The sequence below is a fragment of the Crocodylus porosus genome, unplaced genomic scaffold, assembly GCF_001723895.1.
Source record: "Crocodylus porosus isolate Cpor-Errol unplaced genomic scaffold, CroPor_comp1, whole genome shotgun sequence".
Lineage (NCBI taxonomy): Eukaryota > Metazoa > Chordata > Crocodylia > Crocodylidae > Crocodylus > Crocodylus porosus.
This window is the reverse complement of record NW_017728906.1, coordinates 167,937,147-167,963,678: the sequence shown is the minus strand read 5'-3', so window position 1 is coordinate 167,963,678 and position 26,532 is coordinate 167,937,147. Positions and strand designations below refer to the sequence as shown.

At 40.8% G+C, this 26,532-nt stretch overlaps 1 protein-coding gene across 1 annotated transcript in view; it reads left to right on the top strand.

Annotated features, from left to right (window-relative positions):
- NUP58 (nucleoporin 58) overlaps positions 1 to 21,968 on the top strand; it is a 58,156-nt gene extending 36,188 nt beyond the window's left edge. Inside the window, exons 14-16 of the mRNA XM_019530164.1 lie at positions 3,658 to 3,756; positions 6,765 to 6,860; positions 19,851 to 21,968. Of these exons, the coding sequence (XP_019385709.1) occupies positions 3,658 to 3,756; positions 6,765 to 6,860; positions 19,851 to 20,020 (365 nt within the window). The 3' untranslated portion in view covers positions 20,021 to 21,968. The remainder of the gene's footprint in view (positions 1 to 3,657; positions 3,757 to 6,764; positions 6,861 to 19,850) is intronic.
- Positions 21,969 to 26,532: the final 4,564 nt, after the last annotated feature.

The following is a 26,532-nucleotide window of genomic DNA, read 5'->3' as shown; positions in this document are numbered from 1 at the left end:
ACTTTTTAAGTACTAGACAACTGGTAGAGGAAGAAAAACTTTTGTCTTGGCCCTATACTGCAATACTGTCCCAGTCTTACAAAAACTTTTGCTCATGCTTACCTCCTGTGTATCATGAGTAGTCTGATTAAGTTCAGTAAACTACTCTGTGCCTAATTTAAGTGATTCTAAGCTCTGCATTCTGAAGAGGGAGGATATAAGGGAATGGGGGGATCACAACAGGAAAAATGTAAGAAGGGTGTGTGATGAGTGTAGTGACGTGTGTATGTGTAATGTCTGATTGACTGTTTGCAGTGGGCTTTATTCTCTTGGTCTCTTCACAAAGATTAGAATAAAACAAGAAAATTAATCTGGGCTCTAAAATGTGATTTAAAATGTAATATACAGTACTTTAATATTAGGGGTTTTGGTATTATGTCTGTTTGAAAATATTATATGATGTTTACATGGTAAAGGCTATTTCCTTACAGTTAGTTTAGACTTAGTAAGATACTGTTCTTTCTCTGAAGTATAGCAGAGACCATAATTTATTTTTAATTCATATTCAGAAGTCAAGGTTTTAGTATTAATAAAACCATGCTTAAGCCTTGCCTGCACTAAACCTTTTTTACTTAATTTCCCACCATTACACTTGCTGCAGTTTTGTGGTTGGTAGTAAGAGTGGCTACACAAGAGCAGCAGCCAGGGGTTTAACTACTGCATCATTTGTGCTTGTCCTGAGTAGTCTTTAATAATGCAGTAGTAAAAATGGAAGGCAACCTCTTACATGTGTTTCCAGTGGTAAACGTAATGGTGAGAATTTAAGGGAAAATAAATCCTAGTGTAGTTACAGCCTTAGATGCAATCGGGTGGAGTTAATTTCCTCTTCTGTTGGTAAGACAAAGTTGGCTTAACCAAAGGAACACTTTTCTCCACCCCAGCCCCTCCCCAGAACAACCTGATTTAGCCAGGGAGAAGAGTTAGTCACAGTATGATTAAGATTTTGGCACTCTTAATTTAAATCATGCTTTGACTTAACAGGAAAGTGAAGTTAAATTAGATAATTTTAATAAAATTGTTACAGTAATTAAAACGTTTTATTGTGTAAGCTGAATTTGACATAGGTTAAAAATTATCAGTGTGTTACTCTGTTAGAATGAAATCTAATCTGTGACTAAATTTGATCATGTTATGTCTGAAACAGTTATATGGTAAAATTTGTAAAATGTCGCTACATAAAAAAAATTTCAGATGTCACTTTGGTAGGGAATCATGTCTAACTGGGCTCTTAGTAGTGAGTCTTTATTTATTAAACTAAAATGCTCTACAGGGCAATAAATAGCAGGTTTTAAAATATTATTAAAGAATTATTTAAAGGACTTGCCTCATAACTTATAGCCAAAGGTCGTAAGTTTGCTAGTACTTTTGGCATGAAGGATCTTTATCTCTAGTTTTTTTTGCTACTGAAAATTATGTACATTTACCTAAGAATAGGATTTATAAATAATGGCAATGCCTACAGAATTTTATGGTACAAAATCAACAAGTATGTCATATGCCTGTTCAGTGAAAAACTTGTCAGATTTAGGTATGAGATCCTGTTTTATATAACTTAAATATAGGTGTTTTAGAATAATACTGTTTTACTAATCTAAAAAGCATGTTGCATTTGAAAATAAGCTTGGCTTGGAGGACTGTGGTGTCTTCATTCTATTCTAAGGTCTTCCACCAACAGTGCCTCCCATCAGGATAGAAAAGAAATGCACTCCCTTTTAGAGAGAAGGAACTGGACACATTTTTCTGACTTTTTAGTTTGTTAAATGTCTGACTGACTGTTTTTTTCTTTTGGGATTTTTTAAATTTCCTTTATACTGATAACATTTTTTAAAGGAGCTGCTAGCTAGATATTTCAGTATTTAATTTAAACTGGATGTAGGAAAATTAGTTGGGAATTAATCCAATATATTATTTTTAAAATACTTTAAGGGCCTTAGCTGGTGTGAAATACAGTGCATGCTTGTTATTTGGAAGAATAACAGGACTTGGATTTCCCAAAAAGCTACTATTCACAGGCTGAAAATTCACAACTTTAGTTGCCCTCACAATCTTAGCTTAAACACTACTTTGAGTACACGGACCTCATTCTGCTTGTATCTCTTAAGGGCTTAGGTATATTCCTTGCAAAAGTGTTACCATTTAATATACAGTGCCTTTCACTTGATTCAAACATTGATTCTTCATTTAACTTTCTCAGGTTCAAAAGCCAGATAATTATACTGAAAATACTGTCAACTTTTTTTTTTTTTTTGCAATCATTGGAGGTGATGATTGTGGGTTATAAAAATTTGTTAATCCAATAAGGCAAAAATTCTGAATGAGAATAGAGCCCAAAGAAGATAATGAAATGAAATGTATTTTAAAGCTATTTTATTCTTAAAACAGTGTTGGAAAGAAATGAGCACTAGCATATGTCACATTCTGTATTATGGTGTTTCCATTTTAAATTACAGGATTATTGACTTGGATTAAGAGGTAGGCACTGTATTTTATGTTGAAAAACCCTTCAAGGTTCAAACTAATGCACTGATCGCTGTGCTTGAAAAAGACAGGAATATGAAGATTGTACTGTGAAAACTGTCACATCATTTTCTTAAATTATTTATCAGAATTAACGAGTTTTAGATTTTTTTGTAATGTGTTAGCTAAAACGAGGGGCTAGTAAGCTGATTCTGCCCCCTCCCCCCCACCTCCTCCCCAAGAAATACAAACTAAGGCTATATATTTTATCTTGGTAGACTCTAAATGGATTTTTGACAGTCCTGCATTTTAGTATTAGCATGCAGGGAAACCGCTGTCAGTGTTTTTTAGATGATGGGACAGACTTCTGAATTTGAAATTTTGAATGTATCTAATTGGTGAAGGTACACAAAACTGTGCCTTTGTAAATGTTTATTTAAACAGGTGGTTTTGAATAGCTTACGTTCTGGAATGGTGTAATGTAGCAGAGCTTAAGAACGCAGTTATTACTTTGTGTGGAAAAGTTTGAATTGTCATGTTACTGTGTAATTGACTTGCTTTAAAATGAACAATAAATTTAATAAAATAAAGCCATTGTCTTGTTTTTTATCTACTTAGTGTTCATTTAAATTTGGAAAAAATACTCAAACCAAGTAGCTTTGAAGGTTTCTAGTTATTAAATATATTCTGTCTTGGTAACATGATGGTTTAGTCATGTTAGTGTCAGTTCTTGTTTTTTAATTGGACTTGACACTAACAATGACTTCATGGTTTTAAGTTTCTCCCTTTCCTTCTCTGCTTTCATTTAAAATAAGTAGCACAATACTTTCACCTCTAAAAGTAGTCCTTGCAAAATTGTAATTAATAGTATAAATTTTTCTGTGATGAAATTGATTGGAATGAATGAATGAAAAAAATAGATGTACACACACTATGATACTGTAGTTTTCAGTAGATGCATTGTATGTTGTGTTCAGCATTTTCTTAGATTTACCAGGTGGACATAGAGGCAGCTTGGGGAAGAATTTTCATGAGGTAAAGTTTGGGGGCTCTAATGGAATTTGTTAAAAAGCAATGATGTTCTTTTATCAAATAATTACATAAAGGTTCTCTTTATCATGAAAGAGTAAGGCAAGTTTGTTTTCATTTTTTTCATACCAGGGCCACAGCCATCTCTGGGAGTTAGTTTTGGAACACCATTCGGCTCAGGTATTGGCACTGGCTTGCAATCAAGTGGCTTAGGTTCTTCAAGCCTTGGAGGTACACTTTAACTTTTTTAATATTTCATTTAATTACTATACAGCACATCTGAATTTTAAAAAAAAATCTTAAACTTTACTAAGAGGATAATCTGTTTCCAAGCTACATCTTCAGTATAGCAAAAAATGTTTTTTGTTTCCAAACTCCTTGATGCCTGGTCGAGAGGCTGAGGAAGATGAGCCACAAAAGTTAGATCTAAGTTTGATATGGCTTGTAGACCTTAAGGTGAAAGGAAGAGGGACATAACATAAACATGTTGGAGGTCAGATTTTTTTTAAACCATAGTACATCATCTGACTTTTTGTTAATAGGTATTTGAATTCAGCTGTAATTTAGTTATGATTTTTAGCCTTAAGACCTATGTCTCATTCAGTTCAGATTTGAAATTTACATTCTGTTGTTTGTCGTTAACTTTGTATGAGAAATTTCACCAGTGCTTGCCCAAATTCTAAATCTAGAAATTCTTTATATCTTCTCATGACATGAGTTTAATAAGGCAAACTATTAGAAAAAATACCCATTTTGCACTTATTTTAGGAACTTGTTTGTGAAATTATAATTAAGCTTTTCTCTTGGCTTTCCAGTACAAAACTGAGCTTTATGAAATATGCGTCTCCACAAATCTGTGAACATTTGTTATCAACTGGATTGTAAATATGACAAGAGAACTCATGGTTTATGGGACCTGTAGACCTGTGGGATACCTGCTCCGACACGGTTAATTACAGTACATCAGAGGAAATGTGCTAACTAGCATGCTTCTGTAGCCTCGGCATATCATGTATTCAATGTCCCCATGCTTCAAAATGGTGTCGGGGTGCTTTACCTAAAGTATGTTGAACAAGCTTTACTTAAAGTGCCCCTGCTGCCATTTGGAAACACGGAACACTGAATACACGAGACACTGTGGCGATTTAGTAAGAGCTGCTCTCAGGAGCCAGCTGTATTGCATCCTAAACAAATCTGAACTGTAATCTCAAATTGTAAACTCTTTTAGAATACTCAAATTCCTGCAATATTCATTGCAATCACATGACTAAAGCGTGCCTTATATGCCTAAAACAAGAAAAATAACTAAACTACATAGTGGCTTAAAAGAAGTCTTATAGGAAGCACTTCCCATAATGTTTTTGGGTTTTATAAAAACACAGGGGAAGGCCATTTCCCTCCCCCAAAGAGTTTTTATAATTTGTTCAGAATATTCTTTAGATGTATAAATTACAGAAGCTTATTGCTAGCAAATTTATGACACTTAAACTCTGTTTAGATATTTGAAGCCTTTGATTTTGGGATGGAGGGGTTGGTAATACTTAAGGAGGCACTTTTCCCCTATTTTTTGTATATCAAGCTGTAAAATCCTGATTTCTTTTATGTGAGTGCAATATATGGGATTATGACAGATCATGAAGAATAATTTTAATGGCAAAATCCTGATACAGTCTGGGGGAGAGGAGAAGCAAAAGTTCTCCTTGAAACAAAACAAACACTTCAAAAATTCAGAAATTTTAAATCGAGATGCATTTAAAAAGACATTTTTAATTGCATACTCTTCAAAATGCATTTTTTTGAGGGACCTTGCTCCCCATCTTTTATGGATGGCAGTCATGTTAGAAGATTAACGGGTGATTTCTGTACTTCTGATGTGGAAATTGTCTGCTTCTTCACAATTTAGAAGTTTGTTGTGATGGCCCAGATGCCTTCCTATGTCATTCAGAACTCTTTTAAAAACTGGGTTGGACAAGAAATTGGGACGTATACTACAGCGAACGCTTTTTTATATTCATGCAACATGTGACATTGTGCATAGCTGTACAATTTATTATTCATATTTATCACATGTAAATTATTTTCTCTTTCTGATTGTTAAATATTTTTGTTTTGAGGTTATCAAACCTACCAAACTCCCCCTAATGTTTCCTAACCTGTACCTCTTTTTCTCAACCTACAGATACCTTATCTCTCTTCCCTGTATAATTTGAAATATTGGCCTATATTAATAACCTTGGATCCTAAACAAATCTGAACTGTAATCTCAAATTGTAAATATTTTTAAAATAGTCAAATTGCTGCAGTATTTGTTGCAATCACATGACTAAAGAATACATTCCAACTGACCTTTTACTATCAAGTTACATTTCCATTAAGTGCTTCTAGTAAAATGTTAGTTTTTCATTAAGAACTTGATATGATATGGTCATAAAACTAAATTTGACCAAATTAGTTTAATATAAGTATTACTTTTCTTGTTACAATGCTCAAACTGTAAGAGCAGCAGAGACTTCTAATATTAAAAATTAGAGAGTTCTAGCTCATATTTTTGATCTCGGGCAAAGTTTTTTGTGCAGTGCAAGAGGGCTTATTTCTATTTGACTTGTATTGGAATCTAAGGACTTACCATACAGAATAGTCAGGTTTTAAGCCAAAGCATTTCCATTCCGAGTTTGGGAGTCATTTACTAAATTTGTTTTAAAACTATGTTTTGGTTCAAAAAGTAGGACTATTTTCTGATGTAGACAAAATCTAACCTTACTGGAGCCAAGTTCCTAGGCTAGTCATGTAACTTTAAAAAAAATTGATATAAGTTTTATCCATTGGTATGATATTACATGATGGACTGACATCATATCACTGAAATTCCCCTTTTTAATAGTAAATAGAATAACATGGTTATGAACGCAAACATTTCCATTTAACTGTAGTTATTTACTGTTCAGTAAGATCATGTGACTTTACAGTTAAGTGAGATCATTCAGTATCTCATTTGTAAATTAAATTTACTAATAGCTTAACTTTCTCAATTGCTTTTCTGTTCATGGATTTCTGTTTTCATGCAGAAATTAGTGCATGTCGCATTTAGAAAGTTTCAGAAGCAATATAAATTTACTGAATAATAAGTTTTATGCAAGTAACTTTAAAACAAATTAAATCCTAAAAGCTTAATACTTTAAATTGCTGTGTCTTCGTTACCAGTTCTTTTACATTACATTTCTTTACTACTATCCTAATAGGATTTGGAAGTAGTTCTGCTTTTGGAAGCAATGCTACAGGCTCATCATCATTTGGATTTGGAGCTACAAATAAACCCTCAGGAAGTCTTAGCGCAGGTTTGTTTTTAACTGAATTCCAATTTGTTTTTCTTAAATACAGGTGCATAATTTAACTTCAGGTATCACAAATCTTACAACGCATTTTAAAATAATAATTGCAATAAGGATCCAATGCTTTAAGTTTCGTTTCCAGTATAACTGTTTGAAATATTTTCTCAAAAAATTAATATTAGGAAAAGTTTTAAAATACAATCCTGATTTTTATACTGTTCCCCTAAAGGAAATGGGAATTGTCCCATGGAATGGCATCTCCCATTTAGAAAATCAGATTGACTTGCATATTGAACTACCTTTCTTCTATTTCATACTGTTATTTTGACAATTTCCTACTTGCAGCTCATTCCATTCTTGATATGCTTTGTTTTACTAATTTCGTAATGATAAAATCAATACAGGCTCTTAATCCAAATTTCCCACATTTTTTGTACTTGAAATTTGGGTATGTATTCTGCAGTTGGAAACCATATCTAATTTTCTAATTATTTTATATAAGCCAGTTCAGAAAGGGATTAGACAAATTCATGGAGGAGTGGTCTATTTGGAGAAGAGTTGGGATTGTATCCTTTTGATATCCCTAAACCAACGGTGGTTGATGCCAGGAAGGGCATGACAGTAAATGACTTGCTCTAGACATGCCTTTTATATATTCTTTCTGAAGTATGTACTGCTTGCTACAATCAGAGACAGAATACATGGATCATTGGTTTGACCAGGATGGCACTACATATGCTTTTAATAGGCTTTAGTTGGATGTGGGGTTTATTTTTTCCTCCACTGTTTATTTAATAGAAACTTAAAGATGATCATCTTCCAGGGTGAGTTTTAAAAATGTGCTTATTATTTTTGTCTAAGTACAATGCATTAAGAATGAATGATTTCCAGTAACACTGAAGAAATAGGTTGTTGGTTTTCCAAATGGAACTCTAACTCATTTATTTTTACCAAATGCTCCATGTGTTAATTTTTGCCACCTGTCTTGATTAATCCAGAATTAATCTTTTGAATAAGGCACAAACAGTATTTAATTTTTGAACAGTAAATTACAAAATTGAAATAAGCTAATGCTCATGGATGCATAACATCCTGGTGCACTACATATCATATCTCTAGTAGAATCTGCAAAATTCGAACTCCAGTGTTCTTTACGTTTGGTAACTAATGTAACATTTTTAATGTCGGCGATAAAGTAAAAACAATTAAAATATTTTAAAATGATCTTTTAGGTTCTTGCCTTGTGAGTTGAAATACATTTATTAATTGATGTTTCCTGTATTAGTGCTATCCAGTTTAAATTTAAATTTTATGAAATGTGAAACTTAATCTTTTGTCTACAAAGTTTAATCTCCCTAGATTTGGAAAGAATATATAAAATAAAGGTATAGAAAGCTAAAGCAATGTAATATTTTAAGGTTGGTTTGTTTGTTTACTGTATACTAAAATCCTGATTCAGGCACTTCGAAACTTGTGAAGCAAGTAGTTTTAAATTGGAACCTGGATAAAGTGGTACACTAATCAGTTACACTGTTGTTCAGCTTTCATTATGTTCTATGTGGGAGATAGTAAGGATTACATAATTCCAGGTAATTTTGATAGCCTATAAATAAATTGACCCTTTCCCCATTTGCATTCCTGTCACATGGCCTCTGAATTGAATGTGGTTTAAAAAAATATACCACATCTTATGTATTAATTCTTTTTTTCTGGTATTGTTACAGCAGCGCTAAACGGAAACCATTGTTTTGTAGTATCTTGCAATACTTTGGTAATGACAATTTCAGCAGCCTTTTGTTTATCAGATGATAGGGTTGCTTGCATATATTACTCTGAACTTCTTTCTGGTGTTACCTGTACCTCCCTAGGCTTCCTGACTGACAACCAACTTTAGACTTTTTAATATACTATCTATTAGTTGAATTATTTTTAATTGTAGGATTTATATTCTTTCAGAATGAAAATATAGGTGTTCCCTAGCTAGTTCTTTCCTTACTTTTTTTTAAACATATGCTTCTTGTTGTTCCAATGATTACTGATATTAACTAAAAGGTAGGCAGGTCAGAATGTTAGCTAGTTAATGTTAATTCCCTGTAAGCTCCCCTTCACTCCTCTTACGTTTTGTACCATTATCTTTGCTTAAAATGGCAGATTCAAGACCCTGGGGCTTCAAGTCCTGTCCATGCCACAGTGGTTTCATTTTACTTGATGGCAGCCATGGCTGCTATTTGGGTTTTGTGGTGGGTCAGTTTGTTTGTTTTTGTTTTGATGACACTGCTGTTTCATACACCATTCTTTTAAACTAAAAGATCTAGGGACACTTAGCTAAAGTTACATATCACTCAGTTAATGAGAGAGACTTCCACGTTAAGAAATAACTTCCATTTTGGAGGTTGACCCTTCTCCTAGTTGGCAGATCTCCCCCTATGTGCAGCACTCACAGTTGGTAGTAGCTGTACTAGTGGTGCAGCACTATTGGACAAGGACTTGGGACCATCAAAGACTACCCTGCCACTGAAGACCACTACCACTAAGCAAGATAAAGGTGACTGCCTCTCACAAGAAGGGGAAGCTTAAACAATAACACTTTTCCCAGAAGTGAAGTGGCTCAGATCTGACTTAATGAAAAGGCACAGGGTACCTATTGATACTGGAGTTGTTTTGAGATGACTATAGCTTTAATAATCCTAGCCAACATAACGTGAGAGAAGCATAGCTATACCTCTAGAATTGCCCATGATATCAGTGTCACTATGTTTGGTGCTGGAATGCTTCTTTGACCCCTTGGTACACCAGTCTGCTTTAAGATCCATACTATCTGTGTTAGAAGTTGTATTGTCATCTTCACTGGGGGGGATCTTTTCCTCACAGTATAAGAGGGAGTGTTCACTTTGGTCATGTAGTTAAGAAGCCCTCTCCTGACCAACCAGGAATACTTATTTCTGAGCCTGGACTCATTCATCTTGGGTGTTGGACCAGTGTGGTCTGTCTTATCAGAGTCAGTCTTAACCATATATTCACCTTGCTCCTGCTGGACATCCCAGTGATATCTGTTTCAGGTGTTTGTGGCGACCAAGTTAGTTGGTCACGGTCTGGGCCGACACAATTGAGCAAGTGGGGGCTAGCGGCAGAAAGTCAGGCGGTTAATACTCGTATGGTTGCAAAAAGACTTTTATTTTTCTTTTACTTACGCCACCAGGTAATATGTAGCGCAGGTCAAGCTTGGTTACAAAGACAGTTGTGACACGAACCAATCAATAGCTAGTAGACGGAGACGAACAAGTTGTTGGTCGGAGCGAATTCGAGCATGCGAGGGTGGGGTACACTGGGAGATAGCGGTGGCGGAGAAATGATCACAAGTGGCCAGCCTGTGAGGTAGCTCTGGGCTCGTGTGAGCCGGGTTTCTGTGAGAGCTGGTTTCTGCCTTGGGCGGAAACCCGCTGACTTAAATACTTTTCGAGTAGCCAATCATACAGTCCCCTTTGTGGAATGTTCTAGTCTGGTTACGTAATGACTGTCTGCTTAGTGTATGACTGGGCATGCATGCTCTGCCAATTTGAATACCTCACTCAATTACGTACTGACCGCGTGTGTGTGGCATGCTTGGACATGCGCACTTGTTTTAGGGGCTTTCCACTTGCATGCTCACACTAGTTTCTTTTAACTCTGTTATCAGCATCCTTTTCAATTCCGGCTCAGACATGCCCCCTTGCTGGTAACACAAGGGTTAAAACTCGTCTTCATCCTCTACATCATCTTGGTTGGACAGGCGGGTATATACAAAAACAGAAAGCATCAGTAATTTTCGTTTAAAAAATTGAAAGACACAACAAACTATGGAAATTATTACAACAAGGATAAATAAAAGGACAACAGTGGAGTGAGCAAGTTTAACAACCATGGTGAGGCATCCCAACCTAACCACTTAAGCAGTCTGGATAACCAACCTTGTCTAATGCCGGAGATGGCATTGACATCTTTAGCAATCTTCCGGATTTTGGTAATTTGGTTTTGAAGGGGAAGAGAAATGTTGGGAATGGCAATACAACACATGCCGCATGACAAGTTTAAATACTGACAAAGGCCTCCATGTTGGATAAGCAGGGCATCTAGGGAAAGGCAGTTTTGTATGGTCATTTGGGAAGTCGCCTGTAATTGTTGGTCTAACAAGTCAAGGCTGGTCGCAGTGCGATTGGCAAGAAGTTCAACCTGCTTGGCAAATTGGGCAATAGCTATTTGGGCTTTGGCAATTCCAAGGCCCCAAACGAAGAACACTTCGAGGGCCCAGCTAAGGCCTTGGGCAACTCTTTCCCCATACGTGAGTGAACTCCATACTGGGGTGGTGGAGCGAGTGCGGCGGTAGAGGGAGCAGTCAGGGCTTGTAAGGGCGGACAAAAAGAAACAGAGCTTAAAAAACATTGTAAACCAGAAAGTGTGGCAGGTAAGGTGGTATACAGTCGTCCGTCTGAACATGCCCAGACGAGGCCGAATGGCGCAGGTGTGGTGAGCTCTGAACATGTGCTGGAAAACTGAAAGGCTTGTCTAGCTCATTCGGGCGGGCCGGACTATCTAAAGGGGAAGGTGACACCATGGCAGGCAGCACTTAACAACACTGCTTGTAAAATAGGATAATAAAACCCGAACCAGGAGTTATTTCCAAAGGGTCCTGGGCAGGTTAAGTCAATGGCTAGGGAAGTGTTCCAACGGACTAAAGGAGTGGGCTTAATAAGGGGGGAAAGGGTGACTCCGGGTGTGGTTTTTAGCACCGCGGGGTATAAGTGCAAGGTACCAAGGTGGGGTGATCGAGTGGGGGTCCCAGGTGAGTGACATGTCTGGGCGGGACCAGTCAATACCCTATGGGTTGATTCCCCAGGGAATGGTGGAACAATCATAATAGGCTGGCCCTTCCTTACTTGTATTGTGAGTGGGTGGCATAGTGGTGTTGGAAAGATTAGCAAGGGGAAAGTTTTTCCATGTATAACTTATTAAATAAGAGGTACCGCCCTGCAGTGGTATGGTAATATTAACAGTGTTCAAACTGTTAGAAATTTGGATAAACCAATTCGAGACATTAAATGGCGAGAGATATTGAATAAGAACTGATCGTCAACTGATAGGGGGATTCGGAGACATGCAGTTAGGCCATCTCCCATCTTACCGTCTCCCGAGGCAATGGCCCAAAGTGATAATAGGTATACAACTGTATTGTCTGGATGACTGGGCTCGGCAACCAGCGCAACAGGCTGCGGGGTGAGGGTAAACATGACTAACACATAACCAAAGACAAAGTCACAAAAGTATTAGCTGGTATCATCTCAGTCCCCTTTCGGGTCTGCTGTTGCCTCCACTCAGAGGTGAGTAGCGTCTGCTATCGCTTCTGATGAAATCATGACAATGGAGGGGGGGTGGCGGTACCCTCCTTTGACTGCTGCTGGAACTGGTAGGTGACTGTCACACACTCCGGACCACCATGACCCGTGGGTGACGATTTCGCGGATCAGGCAGGGTAACCCAAATGAGTTCTGTCGGGTAGAATTTTGGTTTCCATGGTGTCATAGCTCGTACACCTCTTTCATTCCAGAGTTCCTTTCCTGCGTTGAGGGTTGTTAGGACTTCATGGTTTAATTTTGTCCAATTTTTATAACTCCCGTGTGCTTTGAGACAGAGGGCTTCTTTGTATAATCCAACTGCTCTCTCGACGACTCCGTTGGACTGTGGATGGTATGGAAGGTGGGGGTCCCAATCAATGTTATGGAGTCTTACAAACTTATCTATGGCTGTGGAGGTGAAGGGTGGTCCACCATCAGATTAGATAGTGCTTGAAACCTGCCATGCGGCGAATGCACTCGACAATGCAGTTATTACTGCTGCGGCATGTATTTTTCTTAAGGGTATTACTGCGAGTTGGCACGTGCTGAGATCAATAATGGTTGGTCCTTTGTTTGGAGGTTTTGCCTCCTGGTAGGGACCTAACAGGTTGACTTGCCAAGTCTTTCCGGGAACGAAGGTTTGTGGGTCCAGCACACCTTGGAGACTGGTCGTAGAATGGCACTTTTCTTTTGAGCAGGCTTCACAGGCTTGAGTTACTCATTCCCAATCTGCGCGAGATCCGTATGTTGGTTTTCCCTCTGACTTTTGGCACCATCGTGAGTGGCAAGCTCAGGGGCCCGGGTGGCCCCAATTTTCATGAAGCCAAGATAGGTAGGGGTCTGCACACACTCCGAGGTTGGTGCCCTCAACAGTCAGAACACAGTCAGTGCGGAGCGGGTCCTCTAGGAGTTTGTCAATAGTTTTATGGACTGGATCAGTTGATGCGACGTGAGATCTTGTATGTTTTATAAGTGGTAGCATGGTGAAAGTGGACAGCATCTCCCATATTTCTTCCCAGGTGTCTGTGTGTTTGGTGGGTGAGGCGGTGCCCATTGCTACTTTATCAATGAATTGAGAGTCCACCGCCATGATGGGGACGGGTAGGGTCCCATCGTGTTTTTCGAGACAGTGGCGGATCATGTTTCTGAACCTGAGGAGTTCGTTCTTTTGCGTGGAGGCGCATCCTGCCCACATTTTTGCTTCGTGGCAGGGTTTACGATAATATCCGAAGCCTCCTCCATCACGAGTTGTCCCGTCTGATGCCATCCAGGCAGGGGCAGTGGTACCGTACAGAATAGGTTTAGTTGGTGTGGTTTCCGTCGGGGCGAGGGTCTCCAGTAACCTTCCGTACTGTTGTTTCTTCCCGTCCCATGATGGCTCTGTTGTCCACGTAGCTCCAAATTCTTACTTCTTTACTTTTTGGATTCTCCTTATAAAACCGCTGTAGGCTGTTGTTTATGGCACTGGTGGCTAGTGCTGGTGCGTTGCAATACCCTTGTGGGCAGACGTTCTGTTTAAATATTTGTCCTCCTATGCACATGTTGAGGACTCCGTCTTTGTCGTTGATTGGGAGTGAGAAGAACATATCTTTAAGGTCAAGAGTAGTGCCTGCCCATGCACAAGCTTGGTACTGTGCCATTTCTTGGGTGCACTGGAGTAGTGTGCAAGGGGTTGCCTGGGACAGGGTGGTACAGCGTTTGTTTACCTCACGGTAATCTACGACCAGGCACACTTCATTTGGTTTTCCAGGCTTTGGGATTCCCCATCCGGGTGACAGGCGTGTGCTTGCTTGGATTGGTGCGATGCAGTACTGTTGGACTAGACGTGCTAGCAGGGTGCCGAGGGAGTCATGAAGGTGCGCTTTTGTGGGATGGGTGTATATCGCCACATTGAGATGTTTCGCAGTGTTGGCTGGTGTCAATCTTCTCCCGCTATAGTGATTGGTAGGGCTTCTAAGACCTGATGTTTGAGGTTGAGGACTCGAATGCCAGGTATACCTAGGAGGTTGATGCCCCCTATCTCTGCGCCGAGATACTTATTGTGATTACTAACGAGGAATTGTACTTTGTTCGTAGTGGTAATGGCATTAAGGCCTTGAATCATCATGGTTTTTCCGTTTTTCTTGTGGGGTATTGATTGTTTAATGACATTTACTTGAGCCTCAGTATCAAGTAGGAATTTTATTGGTACTGTACTATGTGGTTGGTTGGGGTTCCGTATGATGATGGTAGCATACGGACGAGGATCAGGATCATTGAGTTGTGGAGCGCTGCCAGCTGAGCCGCCAGTGACTACTCGTTTTTTGCCTTGCTGCTGGGTTCAATAAACCCAAGTGTTTGGGCTAGGAATCTTTGCCCTTCATCCCCAAGTGGTCTGAGCTGGGCCTTAGTTAAGCCGGAATTGTTGAGCAGGAACCCAAACATTGCCCGTTCTGCTGGAGTGCGTTGCGGTGGTGGACCGCGGGCTTGAGGTCACTGGTTGACCCAGCTAGGGCGAGTGGGAGTGTATTCAGCTGGGCAGGCTGCTGAGGTGTTCGATCCTTCATCAGTGACAGGGAGCACTGCTTCTTGGGTTTTGGTTTTCATTGCCCCCTGGAGTCAGCCCATCTGGCCTAGTACATGTGCTACAGGGCCATTTACTGATGGGCTTAGTAGCAGTCTGGCTGTTAGGTTCCGGGTTCCCCCGTAGACTTCAGTAGTGGCTTCCACTGCTTCAAGCAGGCAGGGCACGTTTCCTGGGTTCATGGCAAAGCAGTGGGGCTAGACCCCTTGTGCTTGGGCCAGTGTGAGGTTCAAAGCCTGTTGAGCCAGATTCCAGGCAGCGTAGGATGTTCCAAGTATCACGTACACTAGGGAGCTTGCATCCGAGTGGCCTGGTGCACCTTCGTGCCAGGTGTGTATCTTCCATCGCAGGGCCTCAACCACTAAGGCTGGGAGTGGTATGGGCCAACGGTTGTTTGTGAGTACAGGAACAGGGTCTACCACTTTCCCTTTACTCCAGGCGGTATTGCGTACTAGTTGCATTGCTTCATCTTGGTCTATAGTTTCGCTTCCTGCCTCTGTGACTAAGCGCCGAGCCAGACAATCGGAGTTTCTTCAGGTTTGATACCGGTTTCTCTTCTTAGGTCGCTCATTTCAGCCCGAGTGCGTGTGGTAACAGTGATCTGTGTCCCTTGGCCCTGCGGGCCCATCACACGCTTGCACACTGAAATAGGCAATGCCGTTGTGAGATCGGGATACAGTTGTGGTGGTGGAGTGTCTGGCGGCAGTGCGAACGTGCCTTTTTCTGCAGCCGTCCCTGTTTTGCTTTCAGTTTCGCCAGCCTCTTTGGTCTCCGCCTCCTCTAGGCATGCCTGCCTGTACAGTGGTGGTGACGGTGTGGGCGGTGCTGCAGGAGGAGGTGGGCTCCAGGTGGGCGGTGTTGGCGTACTTTTTTCTCTGGGGTTTCCTGCCTCAGTTAAGTTCCCTTTTTTGTCGGCGCTATCTTGAGATGGTGGTGCGGCTGCATGGTCTGCAGCAGCTTGGACAGCAGTTTCTAACTGAACCTCCAAGTTTGCATTTTCTCATAACAGGCCGGTAACGGTGCGGAACAGGACATTAATTATCTTTCCCTTGTCCCATCTGCCACTTTGTGGCGGTTCACCTGTCGGACTCCCAAGCTCTCACGGAGCTGGGTCAGTACCTCCTGCCCTCTGGAGCCTTGTGGGAGGTTTGGACAATTAAACTTGTCTGCGGGTGTACTCTCGCCTCCCTCCCGTACATGCCGGATGCATCAGCTAAACTCTTGGGTGGGACTGGGGTTTATCGCACTCGTGGGCTTCACGCGGCTGAGGGACAGGGAGCCTATCTCTTCCCGGGGGCAGTAGACGACTTTGGGACACCTCATCACACACCCGAAGGAGCTTGGGGCTAGCTGGATGGCGCATTCCTTCCCGCCAGCTTTTTTCCCTCAGAGGGAAACATACCTGGTTACTGTGGCCGGGGTCAGGCCGGCCACTTGGTGGCAAGCGATATGTGCCCACATATCGTCCAAGTCAGTCATTGGACATTCCCCACTATGCCACGGGCAGTAGCGGATCAGCTCTGACTCCATCTTGCCTCCCCTGGATCCTGTTCGTGACGTCATGTGGCGACCAAGTTGGTTGGTCACGGTCTGAGCCAACATGATCGAGCAGGTGAGGGCTAGCAGCAGAGTCAGGCGGTTAATACGCATATGGTTGCAAAAAGACTTTTATTTTTCTTTTACTTACGCCACCAGGTAATAGTGTAGCGTAGGTCAGGCTTGGTTACGACGACAGCTGTGAAACGAATCAATCGATAGCTAGTAGATGGAGACGAACGAGTTGTTGGTCGGAGCGAATTCAAGCATGCAAGGGTGGGGTACACTGGGAGATAGCGGTGGCGGAGAAACGATCACAAGTGGCCAGCCTGTGAGGTAGCTCTGGGCTCGTGTGAGCCGGGTTTCTGTGAGAGCTGGTTTCTGCCTTGGGTGGAAACGCGCTGACTTAAATACTTTTCGAGTAGCCAGTCATCATTGTGGAATGTTCTAGTCTGATTACGTAATGACTGTCTGCTTAGTGCATGACTGGGCATGCGTGCTCTGCCAATTTGAAGACCTCACTCAATTACGTACTGACTGCGTGTGTGTGGCATGCTTGGACATGTGCACTTGTTTTAGGGGCTTTCCACTTGCATGCCCGCACTAGGTTCTTTTAACTCTGTGTTATCAGCATCCTTTTCAATTCCGGCTCAGACAGTGTCAAGTTGTCAGTCTCCATCCTATCACTGGAAAATATAAAGCTCATGTTTTCCTTTTGCATCAGTTGCTAAACCGATGTCTACAAACAGGAAGGAGTAAGGATAGTTTGCAGATGTGAAGCAAAAAGTTTTAGAGCTTCCAGAGCAATGTCTTTCATCCTATATGAGACTGTTGCCATCTTCTCTCAATGACAGTCTTCTCTTTGGCTCCTGTGCTATGTCCAGATGCTCTTTTAGAGCCTTCCAGGCACTGTTCTCTCTCACAGAGACTCAAAATAGAGCTTAACAGTTGCCTCTCACAAGTATTTCATGCGCCCATCCAATATCAAGTTTGTTGGTGGCTTCTGTGGCTAATAAGATAATTCAGCAGTTTTTAAAGTATGCTATAAGACAAGGAACTGAAGCAATTAGATTTCGTTGTGCAGAAAAAAAGAACTTCCATGTCAGAATCACTCCAACTATGATTAACTACCTATAAAGTCTTTGGGTAAAATATCCTCCTTTCTGGGCTGAGCCCCTCAGGACTCCAGAGAAGAGTTGAAAGCCGTCAAAGCAGAAACTTACCTGGAATGGTGTAGTCAGGGACAGTCCTGCCTTGAGCACAGGGTTTGACTAGATGATGTCCTGAGATACCTTCTAATCCTAATTTTAATTCTATGCCAGCTAGGGAGAGAGACCTCTTAACCAGCAGTTATGCACGCATTGGCCACTGCAGCAACTATGCACAGAGCCTTGTGGTTGCAGGCCTTCAGCATTTCTCAGGAGTGCAGAACACTGTTGTGTACCTGCCCCATGAGGGTGCAGATTAGTCGGCACATACAGATGATGTATTCCATTCCTTGAAGGACTTCTAGGTCAAGCTTTACCCATTGTGCACCTATAGCTTAGCCCTGAATTGCACACAAGCTTTGTAAATTCTAACCAAATTATCATAGGAAAGGAGGGTTGGAAAGAACCTCAAAAGGTCATGTAGTCCAGCCCCCTACTGAAGGCAGGGAGATGATAGCAGTCTTCAAAAAGCTGAAGTACCGCCACAAACAAGGAAAACACCTTTTCTCTTTTCCATGCAGAGAGTGGGACACAGATCAATGACTTGAAGTTACAGCAAAGTAGGTTTAGACTGGATATCGGGGATTTTTTTTCTGTTGTTAGAACTGTGTGGTAGTGGAGTAGACTGCCTAAGGAAGTTGTGGAATCTCCATCATTGGAGGTGTTCAAGAAGAGGTTGGATAAGCATTGGCCAGGGATGATCTAGGAGCAGTTATACCTGTGTTCTGCTATGGGCATTTCCCATGTTTCTGGGCTGTCTTGGCAGTTGCATGAGGCTGGGAAGGAATTTTTCCCCTCCTGCTGCTGCATGTATGTTGGAGTGTGCGGGAAGGGTGTTTTGCCCTCCTTGGAAGCATTGGGGAGTTGGCTGTACCCAAGACTGGGGTTTTGCCAGCGTTTCTTCTAGGGCTGAAACATGGAGATTCCAGACAGACTGCTGTACTTGGGGTCAGGAAAGAATTTTACCCTATGGCCAGATTGGCATGTACTGGGGCGGCGGGGGGTGGGGCGGTTGCATTACTTTGTAGCACGGGGTGTGGCCCCCTTCCTTGAATCTCTCAAGTATATAACAGTCTTTGCAGCAGTAGGATGTTTGCTGTCATGGTCCCCCTCCTTTATCTGTGGCAGTTTAGCATGTTATCTCTTGTGGTTATGTCAAGTTTGACTCTGTATTTTCGTGAATAGGTTAGACATTGGGTTTGGATAGATGGGGATGATCCTGCCTCAGGCAGGGGGTTGGACTAGATAATCTCTGGAGGTCCCTTCCAGCCCTACTTTTCTATGATTTTAAGGCAGGAGTGTCCCTGACTAAATCATCCCAGCCGGGTAGGTGTCTGTCTAACCTGCTCTTGAAAACTTACACAGATGGAGATACCAGGTTCTCTTGGTAATCAGTTCCAATGCTTGACCACTCTGTCAGAAAGTTCCTCCTGATCTCCAACCTAAATTTCCCCTGTTGAAACTTGAGGCCACTGCTTTTAGTCTTGTCTCCTACAAGCAATGGCATCAGCTTTCAGTAGGGGAAATTTAGGTTGGAGATTATTCTGTGGAATGAATGTTTTCACATTCAGTTTAAAGGAATTGCTATATATATAGATATATCTATATAGATAGATTTATCTATCTATGTATATCTATCTATATGCTATATATATCTATATGCTTTTTTTTTTTTTTTTTTTTTTTACTGTAGCAAAATTCTCTGGACTATTGAGATTTTTTTTCCCAAAAGCAGTCTCTTCACAGATACTGTGTCTTCTACTGTGATTCACAGAAGTTTAGGGCTGGAAGGGACCTCATGAGCTTCAAAGGGCTTTTTTAAACATCTAAAACTTAGCAAGGATTACGTTAGGGCCTGTCTCGTACATTAGGAAGACATGACAGTGTTGTCTAGTCTATAGGGCACAAGACTAGGAACTCTGTTTCCAGCTCTGCACTGACCAGTCCAAATCATTTTCACCTCTCATGTTTCTGCTTCTCCTTCACCCCTTGTTTGTCTTGTCTATTTAGATTGTAAGCATTTAGCACAAGCACTATCTCTGTTTATATAATGCCTTGCATAGAAGAGCCCCAGTCTCAGTTGAGCTAAACAAATTAGCTATTGTTAGTAACCTATAGGTCTACAGTACTTCAGCGTATCACCTACTGCAGCAGGTCTAAAATATATTGGTAGTGTGCCATAATATTTTGGATTCACATTAATATCTTCAGAGTAGGGCAGCTACTAATAATTAATTAGTTTTCATTCATATAGTGGAGGGGAAATGTCTGAAATTATTTAAGTTTGACCTCTGACTTAAAATTTTCCCTCCTTTACAAGGCTTTGGCAGCTCGAGTACATCTGGGTTCAACTTCAGCAATCCTGGCATCACAGCATCAGCTGGTCTGACATTCGGGGTGTCTCATCCTGCAACTGCAGGGTTTGGGACAGGAGGGCAACTTCTTCAGTTGAAGAAACCTCCAGCTGGAAACAAGAGAGGGAAAAGATAAACGTGCTGTTGGGAAAGGGGAAGCAAATCAACTTTGATCCTAAAAATCTATTTTTCTAAATCGATGCAGTAAATAAATTGCATCCTAGGAGATTTATAAAATTTTGCTACTTTTCCCTATTCTGGAATATGAAATGTAATCATAATGAACAGTTATTTTCCTGTGAATAGAAACCCATTTATGTATTTTTATTTTTGTTCCTAGTTTTAGAAATGTTCTATACTGCATTATTAAAGAATCTTGGAAAACCATGTATTTAACCTAATGTTAGTAGCAGAATATTTTTTGTTAATGAGCTTTATATACCATATGAATATATGCATATTTGTTTTTTGTACAGATAAACTATATTCTAGTACAGATGCTAGAGTTCATATCTTTTGTTCCTGGATATGGCCTTTAAATCTACTTCAGGGTCTTTCTTTGTGTATATGGATGTAAATATATACAGTACAGTGCGCACACTTGTGTGTATGTATGTGTATATATAATAAAAACAGGTGCAAACTTTGCCCCATGAAAAATCTACAATTTTTCTTTTCTTTGGGTATACCTTTTCCATGTTCTAGGTTCCCATCTCCCATTGCTCCTGAGAATATCAAATAGTGGTCCCAGGCTGCAATATCTTTACAGCCTTTTAAAAAGTTGAAATGTATACTACTGTGTAACTATAGCAAATAATACTCCATTGCCTGTTTTGTCTTCAGCATCTTCCTTTCCCCATTTAGCACCCAACTCCAAAGAAGAATCTGGAGAGCCTTTTGGACAAAGGTGTTCCACAGATAATGTTCCTAAACTGATCTCTCCTGGGTTTAGCAGCAATTCTGGTTCTGCTGTGATACAGGAGCAAATTCAAGATTAAGAGACTGACTTGGAGGCAGAGAGCTGTGAATGTGATGGTCTCTTTCTCTACCATTAGAGTAGAGTAAGAGTAGCCACTCTTACTTAAAACCATAATTTAACCATTCCAAAACAGAGTTGATTCACTAGCCGAAAGGCTGCTAGTTGGGGCTGTTAGCATTGACTGCAGAAGGAGTTGCTTACATGCCCTTTGCACCATAGATAGCACAATAAATAGCTGCTAAGGAATAGAGCAAAACATTGTAATTTGAGGGCTAAGCTATTGCAAAAGTAGAACTAGGAGGAGTCTCTGTATTATGGCATCTGATACGTTGGGCTGCATCTCCAACTCTGCACGCTCTAGAAAAGAGCAGGAAAAAAACTTGCGGGGATACTGCCTTATGCGAGAGATGCCAAATCAGTCTGATTTTTGCAAATCAGGATATCAGGTGGAATGTGTGTGTGGAATTTTGCAGATCTGTTGCTTTTTATAGGGAAGATGTTTTGTGTATATAACATGCATCAAGTGAACATTCAGAATCACTTGCATCCAGGCACCTTTTTTTCTAAAAACAGATACACTGCATAAAAAATTTCTAGTATGAAGTCAGTTGCTTTCAATTGTAAGTGTTGTTGAGAACCATTTTGTATGTTCTGGAAATGATGTCTGCACACAGCAGTGATTGGCCTTTGACAAATGTACAGCTTTCTGTTTCTTTTATGTTCAGAAATAAGGGAGTCCATTTTGAGCACAGAACTTTCCACTTTTGTACATCTGTGTTATTGCATCTCTAATGTGAGCGTTTTCTTTGGGAGGGAATGGATAGTGTGTGTGTGTGTGTGTGTGTGTGTGTTAAGACTGACAAATTAAAAGCTTAAAATTCATTTAAACTTCAATCTTTTTTAAACCTTGCATTGGGCTGCAGTCCAAACCCTAATGTTTGTATTTCTTTGTTACTCCTTTTTTTTAAATAGTTAAACTTTAAAATGTTGAACCACTGGACTTTCTTGTAATGTATTAATTTGTTAAACTGGGTTTTTAAATGTGCTGTTTGTCCATGTGTGCAACCTATCATTGTGCAAATAAAAACTGAATGCTGTGATCCTTGCAACAAGTATTTGCCTGTTTACAGAATCCCCCGTCACCAGAGTTCTTTGTATCACTTTGACAAGGCAGTAGTTTTTTTAAACAAGGCAATTAATTGTCCTTTGTCAGCTGCATAAATAAGCAAAATATCTACCAGTATTGCATATGGAAAAACAAAACAAAAAATAATCAACTCATGTTTAGAACCATTGTTGGAGAACTGGTTCACATCAGTAACATAGCTGTTAAAATGTCCTTTTTGTAAGTGAAGAAAGGAAATAACGTATTTTGCAGTCAAAAGACAACTCACAATTTTGAAATATTTATTTTTAGCCCCAAAAGATTATTGCTGCTTTCTGTTGTAGCTGTGCTCTCCATGGACCACCACAGCTGTAACTGTTTCTGCTTGTAATAAGTTCTCTAGTTCTCGTTTGAAAAAAATTATCTAGTAGGACTGTAATATAAATAAATGTAATGCTTGGCTAAGGTGCTACAAATGTTGCCAACATATTACCCAATAAGTAGTTGTGCTTAAGTGTTGTTATATAAAATTTTAACATTACAATTTTTTTTTCCATTTCCATTCTCAACCAGGATGCCACAGCACCCTAGGGTGCCTTCAGATCCTTTCAAGGGTGCCTCAGGATGCTCTGCAATGGTAGTACTATTAGGTGTGCAAACATGATTTGCAATTTGCAAAATAAACCTAGAGATTTCAAATAAGAGTTCATCATGTTTAAAAACATTCTGACCTGTCAGTCTGAGTTTTTTGCAACAGGCTTGTTCTATTATTTTTCTGTAGTCATCAAACAAGCAAAAACTAAGTGTTGACAATTTCCAAGGGGTGCCTAGAGTCTAGAAAGACTGAGACTGATCTGGAAATTAAGGCATTTGCCTTGACAGTAAATCCCCACTTTGTTTTTTTTTATAGAGTGTGTATTCCACACTCACCACAGTTTAAGAGCCAGCCTATCCTCTCTTCTAAAGCTCCAGTTCAAATCCTTTCCTTTTGTGAACTTGCCATACTCGATAGGCTCCAGTATGCTTTTGCAGCACAAAGCTAGAAGAATGTTACTACTTCTGATTCTAAGGTTTGGGATGACATAGCCACGAGAAATGGTACTAGAACCTGAAAACTTATTTATTCCTCTCAGCCATATATAGTGGTCAAATTAGATATCACCACCACAAATCCTTGTTACTATTAATTCTTCTTTTAATCCAACATAGGGTCACTCTTCTAAATTTAATACTTAATAAATGCTGTTTAGATGCTGAATTTTCCCTTACAGTACAGAAGAGTATGGGTAAGCCAAATAAAATCTGATGTGCCAGAGGATTTGTAATGATACTTTGGAACTAGGATCTGGAACCAACTTCCAAGGGAAGTGGTGCTGGCTCCTACCCTGGGGGTCTTTAGGAGGAGGCTTGATGTTTACCTAGCTGGGGTCATTGGAGCCCAGTTTTCTCTCCTGCCCAGGGCAGGGGGTCGGACTTGAAGATCTACAAGGTCCCTTCTGACCCTACTTCTATGATTCTATGAAGTGTAGAATTATTTTAGCCATTATCTTTCATCTCAGCTACAGAAATGTTCAGTATAAATCATAGTTAAGTAACAAGAATTTATAGGAAGTTGGTTCCAGGACAAGGGCACACTGAATTAAAGCTTGGAATCTATGAAGACATGCATTTAGGCTTTCTAACAAGGTAAAAAATGGTAGTCTCCTGCCACCTAGTGAAAGCAGCATTCAGCAGCAAGGCTGTTGGAAGTCTGGGACACAGATGACATTAAGCAGCCCCAAAGGGCAGTATTGGTCACATTGGCTTCTGTCTTCAGGTAATTTGTATTGTTTCTTGAAGTAGTATTTGTAATACAGCAAAATCGTGTTTATTTATATTTACTATAAAATATTGGATCCATTTACTTGATGTCTTTCCCCCGCCCCCAAATGCAATATTCAACCTTTCTAGTCTATCACAATTACACCAATGGGCTGAGAGAAAAAAATATTTGTGCAGTGTAATTTAAAAGGCTTTTATAAAATACCACTCACAATTTTAAGTGAGTTACAGGTCTGGGCTTCTAGTATCTTGCTCTTGTATCACTTAGATGCTCTTTTTTGAAATGTAGCCTTTTCATTAAAACTTGGTTTATCATTAGATAGTTTTAATAATGTTTTGAAAGACTGAACTCTAGGTTGCCTTTAGTGTGTTGGTTTTTATTATGTAAATCTAGTTTCACAGTATTAGCTTTTGGATTCTGAGTGGGTTTTTTTCCCCCTTCCCCCTCAGGGATCAGTTTCTATCATGGTATGTAGCGGGGGTGCTCAACTTCTGGCCCGCAGGCCAAGTGCAGCCCACAAACCCTTGGAGTCTAGCCTGCAGGGCTCCCCAGGGGTCAGGAAATTTGGCAGCAGGGGCAGTTAATACTGCCACCCTGCCAAAATCCCAAGCTCAAAGCAACAGGTTCAAGCTGGGCCACCACCCTTCCCTTTCCTGGCCAGATTAGAACCAGGCTACTCCCCCTTCCCTCTGCATGGCTGTGCTGGGGCCAGGCTCTGCCCTCTTCTCCCTGTGGGGCTGGACCACACCCTTTCTCCTACCTGGGGAAGGGGCTGGGCCATATTTCCTCCCCATGGGGTAGGACTGGGCCATGCCCACTTCCCCTCCACCCTGCCCAGTTGAGGCCAGGCCATGCTCCCTTACTCCTGCATAGCCAGATGGGGCATCCTAGCAAGCATTCTGGGTCCACCAAGCAGCTGTGGCCCATGGAGGAACCGGGCACTACCCATCCAGCCAAAAAGGTTGAGCACCACTGGGTTGTAGCATTAGCATTATGTATATCCCCATTAAGATAAATGAGAAACATGGGCAACTGATGCCTCCCTTGCCCCTCTCCCTGCCCCCCCCAGTGGCCAGTTAGTGACCGGGGGGGTCCCCCTCTGCAACCACTTGCACTGACCCAGAAGTGCCAGGGGTATGCCTGGAAGTGCCAACAGCGTTTCTGGCACCCCCATTCCCTGGTGCCCAGTGGTACTCTCGGGGAGCACCAGCATTCCCACCTTCCTGTTGCCTAAGCGGGAAACACTGGCTGTCAAAGGGTGCACCAGCACTCTCGGGGGTGCACATGTACCCCTATGCCCCCCCAAACATCACCACTGATGAGAAACTTGCATGGAAATTTTGACAGTAACCAGGGTTCTGGATACCTTAATGACAGATGAGCTACTATTCTTATGAACTTCTAGGACTTGATCTCAGAGTCTGAATTATTTTCCTTTCTCTTTTCACCTCAGGTGTCAGAGTACAGCACTTACTTGGACAGCACAAGCACAGCAACATCCTAGAAAATAGTGAACTTGCATCCAAATTCCAGTTCTGATGAGGGCTATTATTTACCAACTGTACAAGAAACTGTGTACATTAGTGTCTGTATGTTTTAGTACAACACATTTGGGATAACAAGACCTGCCTTTTGAGTTGAGTATTCTTTACAGTTGCTTATAAAAGCAAGGTAGGCTGCTTTAGATGTCAATGACCATAGTCTAGTATTAACACTGAGTGAAGAGGGAAATAAACAAAGTGTCGACAAATTTAAAAATCAAATCACTATTACATAAAAATACTGAGGAATAGTCTGTACCGTGCAGATCATTTGAACTGATATGTATATTGACTAAAAGTTACAAACCTAGGTGCTTGTAGGTAGGTAGGTCTTTAGCTCTAGTTAGGTACCTAAATCAAACCTGCCTGACTTCAGAGGTACCGAGTGCTTCGATCTGCTACTAGCCTCAGTGTCTGAAACTCAAGTTACCTCTACTTCATTGTCTACCTTTAGAGCTAGAAATTTAATCTGAGGCGCTCAGGTTTGAAAGCGCTGGCCACTAAAGTCAACATCCAAACTCCTTTTATGTTCTGCTGAGGGATCCTTATTAAAGCTGCTAAGGTTTCTAAGCACTGATGCACGTATTTTGTGTTTCCAATCCTTACCACAATAGACAGTATACCCATGGATGGATCCATATGAACAGCTACTTGCTGAACTCAAATGGATTAACAGCAGCTAAGTTTGGGGTTGGAGGATTGAAAGAGGGGACCACAAGAGTCTGCTGTCTCACATCCAGTTAGTCAGGGCTAGAGCATTTTTAACTTATTGTTCTGTTTTGAGGTAGTAAAGTCATTTTCAATAGCTATGTTTGATTTAGAACCAAAAGGTTAGCAGCTACTGAAATGAGAACAAAATGGGGTTGTCAGTAAAGTTGCAGATTGTCATTAAAAACATTTTCTTGAGTTGGCAGCCCTGTCACTAGTTCTGATGTCACTGGCTCCTGTACGCTATTTTTTGTCTATTCATGAAATAAAGAAGTGCTACAGAAATTAGGCATGTTTTTACTTATCTGCCTTATATCCCCTAATAAAATCAGCATTAGCCAGTTAAACTGCATGGATTGGCAGTACCCAGGCCAACAGAGCTCAGTAGCTAATTAGCCATCCTGTAGATCAGGATGGGCAGTTATTTTGGCTGGAGGGCCACTTAATGAGTTTTAGGGAAATGTCAAGGGCTGCGTATCTCTCTCTCTCTCTC